At 33.9% G+C, this 10,262-nt stretch overlaps 1 protein-coding gene across 1 annotated transcript in view; it reads right to left on the reverse strand.

Moving 5' to 3' along the window:
• Positions 1-7,845: 7,845 nt before the first annotated feature.
• The window catches only part of LOC107001160, a 38,260-nt gene continuing 35,843 nt past the window's right edge, over positions 7,846-10,262 (reverse strand). The window contains exons 10-15 of the mRNA XM_015199313.2: positions 9,965-10,069; positions 9,338-9,442; positions 8,632-8,745; positions 8,402-8,524; positions 8,172-8,322; positions 7,846-8,056 (exon numbers count right to left, since the gene is read on the reverse strand). Of these exons, the coding sequence (XP_015054799.1) occupies positions 7,881-8,056; positions 8,172-8,322; positions 8,402-8,524; positions 8,632-8,745; positions 9,338-9,442; positions 9,965-10,069 (774 nt within the window). The 3' untranslated portion in view covers positions 7,846-7,880. The remainder of the gene's footprint in view (positions 8,057-8,171; positions 8,323-8,401; positions 8,525-8,631; positions 8,746-9,337; positions 9,443-9,964; positions 10,070-10,262) is intronic.

Consider the following 10,262-nt stretch of genomic DNA (forward strand, 5'->3'; position numbering starts at 1 on the left):
CGAAAAGAAGGAGTTGGCAAAAGAGGTACATAGACTGGCCAGACTGGGGTGCGGTTGGTTGACTCTTCTAGTGGGGGTGTTTCAGTTTACCCTAGTTCTGAATCATCCATGATAGTTGAAGTCAAGAAGGGTCAGCATCTTGATCCTGTGTTGATGGAGCTGCAGGACTTAGTGTTATTAAAAAGGAATGAGTCTTTCGCTTTGGGGGATGATGGCATACTTAGATACCAGGACCGGTTGTGTGTACCAGGTGTGGAAAACTTGCGGACCAGGATTGTGGCAGAGACCCATGGTTCAGATATTCCATACATCCAGGTTCCACCAAAATGTATGATGATCTTTAGCAGATTTATTGGTGGGATGGTATGAAGAAGGATATCACAGAATATGTGGCTAAGTGTCCTAATTGTAAGCAGGTTAAGGCAGAGCATCTTAAGCCTAGTGCTCTTACTCAGATTATTAAGGTTCCGACTTGGAAGTGGGAGGCCATTAATATGGACTTCCTGGTTATTCTTCCGAGGACTATAGGCAGCATGACTCCATATGGGTTGTGGTGGACAGATTGACTATGTCTTCCCATTTATCCCTATGAAGTCTACTTACATTGCCGGGGATTATGCGAGACTCTACATTGATGAGATTGTGAAATGGCATGGGATTCCTTTGTCTATCATTTCAGATAGAGGAGCTCAGTTTACTTCACATTTTTGGAGATCTTTCCATAAAAGCTTGGGCACACATGTAAAGCTTAGCACTGCCTTTCATCCTAAGACTAATGGGCAGGCAGAGCACACCATTAAGACATTGGAGGACATGTTGAGAGCGTGTGTGATTGACTTCAGAGTAACTGGGATGACCATATCTACCTTTGAGAGATTTCTCGTATAATAATAGTTATCACTCCAGTATTGGGATGGCACTGTTTGAGGCATTGTATAGTAGGAGGTGTAGATCTCTAGTTGGGTGGTTTGTGGTTGGAGAGACATCTTTTTTGGGTCCAGATATCATTCATGAGGCCTTGGATAGAGTTAGAGTGATTAGGGACAGGTTGGCTACTGCTTACAGTCGACAGAAATCATATGTAGACAACAAAAAGCGGTCCTTAGAATTTAATGTTGGTGACCAGGTTTAGTTGAAGATATCGCCTATAAAAGGGGTGATGAGATTTTGTAACAAAAGGGAAGCTGAACCCGAGGTATGTGGGGCCATATGAGATTTTACAGCGTGTGGGTTAGATGGCCTATGAGTTAGAATTTCCTGCGGAGCTAGCTTCTGTTCATCCAGTCTTTCATGTCTCTATGTTGAAGAAATGCCTAGGTTATCCAGCATCAATGCTACCTGTTGAAGGTTTAGGGGTTGGTTAAGACTTATCCTATGAGGAGGTACCTGTTGAGATCTTAGACAGACAGGTCAAGTTGCTGAGGAACAAGGAGATTGCCACAGTGAAGGTATTGTGGAGAAATCATCTTGTTAAGGGTGCTACGTGGGACGCTGAGGCGGACATAAGATCCCGCTATCCTCATCTTTTCAGCTCTTAAGGTTAGACTTCCCACTCTTAAGCCTATGTCTCCTAATCTCTTCATATTTGTTGTTATTGGTTGATTGTGCATAGCGATTATGTTACGGTCTAATTGGCATTATGATGTGTCAAAGTAGGGTGATTCGGGGACGAATGTTCCTAAGGGGGGGGGGATAATGTAACAATCCTAAAAAATCGAATAGATAAATACTTTAGGTGATTAAATTATTATTTAAAAATCTGAAATTTTAAGGGCATAATGGTCCTTTCACGTATTAATTAAAACAAATCAAATTTGTATTAATTAAATTAAATCCGATGTTGCCTAAGTCTTGAATTAAGACCCCTAAACCTATGCTAACACTCTCCTAATCACGTTTATCAACTCTCCACGTTCAAAAAAAAAACTATCTTGTTCTCTTTACCAATTAACGTGAAGAAATAGAAACTTTGGAAAAAAAGATTCTTCACACTTGAAGAACTCATTAAAAAGTCTAAGGAAACAAGTTAATCAAAAACGTTAAGGCAAGGGAGATTTCCGTCGAGTTGTTGGTGGAACCTTAGGGGAATTGGGCATGGTTTTGGAGACAAGTTTGGGCAGCAACTTAAAGCTTAAACAACGTCAAAAGGTATCGGTTTGTCTCCTGGAATTCTTTCTCTAAGAGTATTTTCCTTTGAATGATTCTCAAGTTTTGAAAACTAAGGTTGTTCCCCTATGTATGTCCTTGTCATTAGCTCCCAAACGAATTCGTAGGATGGGTATGTTGTGCTGCTAGATTTTGGCATGAATGATGTATTTATATTAATTGTGAACATGTTTTATGTGAGGGAAATTACGAAAAACGATATTCAAAGTGTAACAAAAAAATTTTGTGTTGTGTGTGCATTCTGGGTAATGGCTTTAGCCACTATTTTGGGGTAGAATGTTCATGTGTTTTTGGTGTATTTTATGTGTGTAATTTTGTGTTCATTCTAATGAAAATTTTTGGGTTGAATACCACTCTTTTATCTAAGTAAACTCATGAAAGAGGTGACTAAAAATGAGTGATGAATAAAAAATAATCCAATTTTCATACCCTCCCATAAGGCTAAATTCTGAGTTAAAAAAAGGAAATAAAGAAGTGAGGTCAATGGGAATTGAACCCAAGACCTCACATGTTGAGAATGATGAAGAAAAAAAAAGGGGCTAAGGGGAATTGAACCCCTTAGCTGCTGGTTATCGTGAGGGAGAAAAGAAAAAAAGGGAAAAGAAAAGTGGTTGGGGGGAATAGAACCCCTGGCCACTGCTTTTCGCGCGAAACGAAAAAAAATGGGGTTGGGGGGGAATCGAACTTGCAACCTACGGGGAGGATAAGGAGAAAAATCAAGTAAACAAATGAATGGGAGGCATGGGGTTCGAAGCCACGACCTCCCAGTACGCGCGAAGAAGGGGAAAAAAAAGGGGGAGATTCGAGGCGTGGGGATCGAACCCACGACCTCAGCGCTGAAGGGGGAGGCGAAAAAATAAGGAAATAAAGTGAGGCCGTGTGGATTCAATCCCACAACCTCACTGCCACTCGTTTTTTATTAAAAAAAGGATGAAGATAGAGGGGTTGTGGGGGTTCGAACCTACCACCTCACAGCCCTCCTTAGCTAAATTAAAAGAAAAATAAAGGGTCTGTAGGGGTTCGAACCAACAACCCCCCTACTGTAGAGAATTTAATTGTAAAAATCAAAGGGGTTATGGGGGCTCGAACCCCCAACCCTTCGGTAAACTAAGAGTAAAATTAAAATAGAAAATTAACTCTTTCATGTAAATGTATAAATTTAATTTAGAATTCTAATTAAAATAGAATATTAATTCTTTCATGTGGCTGGTGAGATTTATTTAAGAATTCTAATTAATATTGAAAATTAAATCTTTCACGTAAATGTTGAGATTTAATTTAGAATTCTAATTAAAATAGAAAATTTATTCTTTAATGTAAATGTTGAGATTTAATTTAGAATTCTAATTAAAATAGAATATTAATTCTTTCATGAAAATATTGAGATTTAATTTAGAATTCTAATTCAAAATAGAAAATTAATCCTTTCACGTAAATGTTGAGATTTAATTTAGAATTCTAATCAAAATAGAAAATTAATCATTTCATGTAAATGTTGAGATTTAATTTAGAGTTCTAATGTTATGAATATTAGAAATAAAATCAATGTAAAATATAAATGATATCCAAGTGATTAAAGATTTGGGTTCTCGTGCCCAAACTTCCGTATTGATATATAAGTCATACGTGAGTAAAATATTCAAGAATAATTCCATCTACTTAGATAAAAAATCAAGATCGTAGCATATATACAAGGTACATAAGTCTTGAAATATATATTCTTAGGAAAGTAAGAATCACTTAGTGAAATATGAATGAAGCCTCATGGCTTGTATGTACAGACACATAAGTCTAACATATGTTCAAAAATTAAGTTAACCTAAGATGTACATAATGAAATGATGAACCTTAAGAGGGTTAAGTACTAGTGTAAGATACACTAAATGGACAAGTGCATTGGCATATGATGAGATGAACTATGAAATAAAGAAATGAACATTCACGTAATAAGAGGTGAGTAACTATGATAAACAAAGGTGCTAATAATGAAGAATGTGGTGAGAATCATGATGTGAGGCTAATGTATATGATGAGAAAAATCTCAAAAATGAACCTAAGTAAATGTTACCAATACGTATTCACCAATGAGAGTTTAAGATAATGAAGAGACCAATCTCTATGAACACTCTAATGAAAATATTGAGTTTAAAACACTTAATACTGATAATGAGATGAGAAATCATCTAATGAGCTACGTTGTCCTCATACAAAAAGCCATCTTCCATGATGTATGAGTTTAATGTAATGGAAATTTATACTGAGCACCGATAGGCTAGCTATGAGCGGTGATGCCTTCTTTTGGGAAGGGCGAAGGTTTACGTAACTCTCATGAGATGAGATTGTCTGGCTTGCCGGGTATGGGTCCATACATCTCCTAGTCTTTGAACCTATACTGCCAATATAGGGATCTAGCAGGGTTAAATTCCCATATACGCTAGCATGTTATTGAGTCACTTTGGTCGGTGATTCCACCTCTTTTTGGAGTGGGGGAGACACTGTATTTCATGATGCTCACATGATCTATGTCGGTTCAAGTTAAAGTTCTCAATGAATAAATGAGGCCAGCCTCAAATGGTCATATAAAGAGATGAATGATACCGAAGGTGTCAGGATATGATAATCAGGAGGTGAGCTAGATTCAGGTAATGGCATTAGGTTATTCCCGATCATTGCACAGCAAACCTGATGAATGTCTTAAACTACATCCTAGGTATAGCTAGTGTTCAAACTGGCCTATGAATGAAATGAAATGAATTAGGTGTCAATGAATGAAGCAGACTCTGTGTTTGCTAATGAAGACTCCCTAGTTGAGGTGCCATACGTTTAAACCTCATTTTGGAAAGTCTTAATGTCAAGTCCATGATAACAAGATCTCATGGCATATGAATGAATAATATGAAAGAAGCTATGTGTTTCATGGCATAACTTTCCCAATCTTAATTTGGCAAGTCTACTGACTTTACTTCCAAAAATCATGTCGTTAGGAAAGAGCTATTCTTTCTCATGCATGTCATTGGTGTGTGCTTGCATATACCCCTACTTAGTACAAGTGTGTACTAATTCCACACAAACATCTACTTTTAGGTGCAGGTACAGGTGGGCGGTAGAGCTACATGTTCGTTGTTGTATCTATCTGGACGTCAACATTCATCCAGAGTTTTGTAGGTCCTCATGCTATTGAGGATTGTACTATTTTACATTCTAGCGTAGTTTTAGAATTGACCTAGTGGAGCATGTTCCACTAGCGTTTTTTCCTGTTTTGGTTCAGACATTGTATTGTTGCTATTTTGGTCATTATACAATTAATACTTAATGAATTATTTCATTCAGTTGCTTATCTCTTTAATGTTAGATGGTTGATGATGAACGCTTATGAAATGTTAAGAATGTCTAGCATGTATGTCTAAAGAATCAAAAATTTCAAATTTTCTGCTAAAATTAACCTATGTAAAGTAAGGATTAAGTAAGTAGGATTGTTTGTGACCTCTGAGAGGTCAACGACGCCGGTCTGGTCTGCGGTCTAGATTTCAGTCGTGAAAAGACCTTTCTGTATTATATCAATATATCAAACCACACCCAAACCCATGATCCTAATATTAAACTAGGGCTTTTACCACCATTATTCATAAGACCAAAATCCTTCCCAAATTATAATTAACGAGGATTCTAAGTCGTAGGAATCAAAATACGTATTAGGAGAGTAATAAATTTACCTTTAGCGAGAGAAATTGTTAAAGTCTAATAAGAAATGTCTTTGGTCTTTGCTTAGCTCTCAAGAATGAATTTTTTTTATAAAATAACGATTTTGGGTGTTTCATTGATTAATTCGCGACTAGCCCACCAAAGTGGGCCCTATACCACCACAACGTGCCAACCCTGGTGATATTAATCCCTCCTCAGATTCTTGGAATGAGACAGAACCTCACAATTTAAGTTCCAACATATCATTTTGCAACACACCTTCAAACTAATTTCTAAAACTATCCTATCACGCCAAGATAAATTTCGGAAATTTTACTCACCCAACTTTTATTATGTAAAGCCAGAAAGGCTTCTTAACGCCTTAGATATGCACTCACGTGATTAAACTCACAATTAAATCTCTCTTCCATTACCAGATTGCCCTATACCTCACCAGAATCACATTTCGTCAAAGTCTATCCTAGGCTAGAAATTTCTAAGATAATACTCAAAAGTGTTCTAGCACATATTTCTTCCCCCATTGACTTTTCCATAACGACAGGAACGGGTCGTGACACATATAAGAAAAAGAATGACCTCTAGTCATAGAATACCCCACCCCCTTCCATTCTAGTTATTCATCCAAAATCCACAACATTAATGAAAATGTATCATAACAATAAGTCTAAGACACACAAGTATTTTAGCATGCAAAATTGTGTGACCCTACATTAAAATGGACAATCTAGTTTTCGTAAACAATGTTATTTATATCAACCATAGATGTTTAATTAATAACTCAAAAAGGCCATTTTATGTAAGTACATGAGCTACACCATATTCATTTTTTATCTATTTAATAAGGAATAATCTTTTAAAACATGGGATGAAAGCTTCCAGTGTTATCAAGGCAAAAAAAGTATATCTTATTACAAGACTAAACTTATAATCTTCATATTTATCCCAATAATTTTTCAAGAGACGAATTGTGATATGACAATAACAATAAATGTGACCATCTAGAAGAAGTACCTATTAAGATCATAAAGTGCTGAAACTATCCACCACATGGATGAATAAGTCCACAAATAACAGAATGTATACTTTATAAAAATGTAGGGGGTCTCAATCACAACTTTTATTGGTGAAATTCTCAAATTGACTGTGTAGATAACAAATAAAAATTTTCAATATTTGAAAGAATCTTTACGTTATGAGTGTCCAATTGATTTCCTTATAATCCTTATCAATATTATAAATTAAGGTTGTCATACACAATAATTCCAAGCTACAAAAGTATTGGGATTAGTAAATATTTAATTTAATATAAAATGTGCATCAATGCACTAATATTTGTTCAATACAAGCTAAAGGCTAAAGAAGGGAACTTATATATAACAAATGTTTTCTCATTGACATTCTTGGTAATACGAAAATATCACGATTTATTTCTTCCATTTTCTTGATATGATAATCAATTTTATGAATATCGTTAAAAAATGATAAGTTTCTCCGAAACATTGGAGAAAATATAATATTATCTATGATTCCTTTGTCTCTGCTAGGATNTTAAAAAATAATAAGTTTCTCCGAAACATTGGAGAAAATATAATATTATCTATGATTCCTTTATCTCTCCTAGGAAAAAATAAAATGTTTTTTCCTAAGCGCTCTATTATATTAGTAAAATATCAAAAATTATTGTACGTTGATAATTTGTTATAAAAGAATAAGAGGAAGAAGAAGTGGAAGAAGAAGAGGAAGAAGAGGAGGAAGAAAAGGAGGAGGAAGAAGTTGAATCAATATTTAAACAAATTTTATCATCTTTTATTTTGCAAATATGAGCAATACTATTAGGACAAAAATAGTATAATAAGCTTTTCGAAATGAAATTCTTAGTCTTAAAAATGGTAAAATCGAACTTTAAACATAATTTACATTACAATGTCTAAATTAAACAGTTTTCTTGAATAACCAAAGAAAAATAACTTTCACAAATATTTAGTTTAATAACTAATATAACAATAATTTTTCTAAGAAATATTTTCATTGTGTGCCTCGGGTACGAGCTCAAAATCCCAAAGGTAAAGAAAAGATTGTATTGGAGGACTTAATGTAGCATCTCCTGAGTTGACAAGTATTGCATCATCTCCTAACTTCACTTGTTGATGCCCATATAAATCTTCATTTCCTCTTTTTCTCTTTTTTTCTGTCCATAAAAAGATGAAAAATAATAAAAATCAACAAATGCAAAGATAATGAGCGTGAAAACAACAACAATAATACAAATATATATATATATATATATATAGTAACTAGCTTACCAATGTTTGAAGGGATGTCACGTTGAGATAAGTACTTAGCTTCTCCCCTATTCTTAATGTATACCCCATCATAAGATTTAGTACATGTTCCAACTACATAGTTTTTTATCAATTTTGTACCGCGCACAAGTTGTTTACGCCTTGGTGTCGCCTGCAAATTAAATTATTAATGATAGTGTAGAAAAGAGTCATTCTCATTATGTATTCTAATATAATAATTTTGAGCTAACCTGAAATGTTTCTTCATTTTCTCTCGATTTCTTTGCTATTTCAGGAACTTCCCCATATACAACAAACTTATACACTTCTATCAAAGATCGAAACTTTTTTTTTGTCTCCAAATGAAGGTAGACCTATTTATCAATAATTATTAAATTCTTATCACAAACTCATCAAAGAAAATATACATAATCATTTTTGTTTGTAGGGAAACATGCTGATTATTCAAAAGGAAACTTACATAATCTATTATTAAACCACTTGGACGAGAAATATTATTGATGATCCAATTTTGCCTTCTTTGTTCAAATGTATGAGTATGCATGTAGTGCATATTTTTTGGTACAATCTCATTCTGCCACCAAAGCAACATGTATAGAATTCAAAATTTTCTAATATCAATTCTCAAAAGGTAATTATCTATACAAAGTGGGTTTCTTCTACTTCTATCTAAAAGGATAGCTCACACCGAGTTATAAATGTCTCTAACTTGTTTGTACAGTAAATTTTGAATGAAACAGTAGAATTCTCTTACTAGACGACCTTTATAAGTATTTTATATGTATATACACAACACACACACACTTCTTTTGACTAATTTTTGGTTGTTCTAAGGGTTTATCAGAAACAACAACTCTACCTCAAAGGTAATGATAAGGTTTTTGTGCACTTTATTCTTTGCATATCCCATTTCGTCAGATAACACTAGGTTTGTTGTTTATTATTGTTATTATTGTTATTAGTAGTAGTACTATTACTATTCACATGAAGTATTTAAATAGTGTTGTGATACAGATCACATCTTTAAACTTTTGAGAAGAACATTTTTCTTGTTATAAAAACGAAATAACATTAAAATTTTGTGTATGTACTAACCAAAATATTATCATACGTGTATTAAAAGAAAAAAACAAATTTATAATTGGAGGAACTTTTGCAAAGCAAACCTGAACAATATCTGTGTTGGCTTTTTTGAGTGCAATAAAAGATATCGGAACGTCAATTAATGTTGCATCCTCATCACCATCAACTTGGTACTGCTTATCCATATTCTATTCAAAAGATGAAAAAAAATAATTAGATATTTTTTAAAATGAATAACTATGTGGAGTGATTGAGGGGAAGTTCAAAAAAAATGATCGCTTGCTAGGAATTTAAATACACAAACGCGTGCGCATACACATCCACACGCACACACAAACACAAGTTATATATATATACACACAAACACACTTCTTTGGAGAATTTCTTTTTGGAGCTAATGGTTTGTAAAAAATAAGTACTCTACCTCAAAGGTGCTGATAAGGATTGTGTACACTTTATTCTTCTCATACCTCATTTCATCAAATTACACTAGGTTTCTTGTCGTTTATATTATTATGATAGGCATGACATATTTAAATATTGTTGTCATACAGATCATATGTTTTAACTTTATAGAAGAACATTTTCTTCTTTCAAAAAGAAATTAACATTAAATTTTTGTTTAGGAATTCTTCAAAATATTATTGTATATGCATTAAAAGAAACAAAAACAAGCAACTTATCATTAGAGAAACTTTTTCAAAGAGAACCTGCGAAAATTTGATGCTTGCTTTTTCCAGTGCAATAAAAGATATCGAAATGTCCATTAATGTTGCAGCCTCATCACCATCAACTTGGTTCTGCTTATCCATATTCTAGTTGGAAGAATGAAAAAAATAGTTAGATATTTTGCAAAATGATAAATTTTGTGGAGTAATGGATGAGAAGACTTTAAAAAAAAATCAAAATTTCTCGCTTGCTAGGAATTGTACACGTATGCGCACACACACAGACACACACAGACACAAATTTTATATCAATATATATATATATATATATATATATATA

Source organism: Solanum pennellii, chromosome 1 (assembly GCF_001406875.1).
Source record: "Solanum pennellii chromosome 1, SPENNV200".
Taxonomy (NCBI): Eukaryota; Viridiplantae; Streptophyta; class Magnoliopsida; order Solanales; family Solanaceae; genus Solanum; species Solanum pennellii.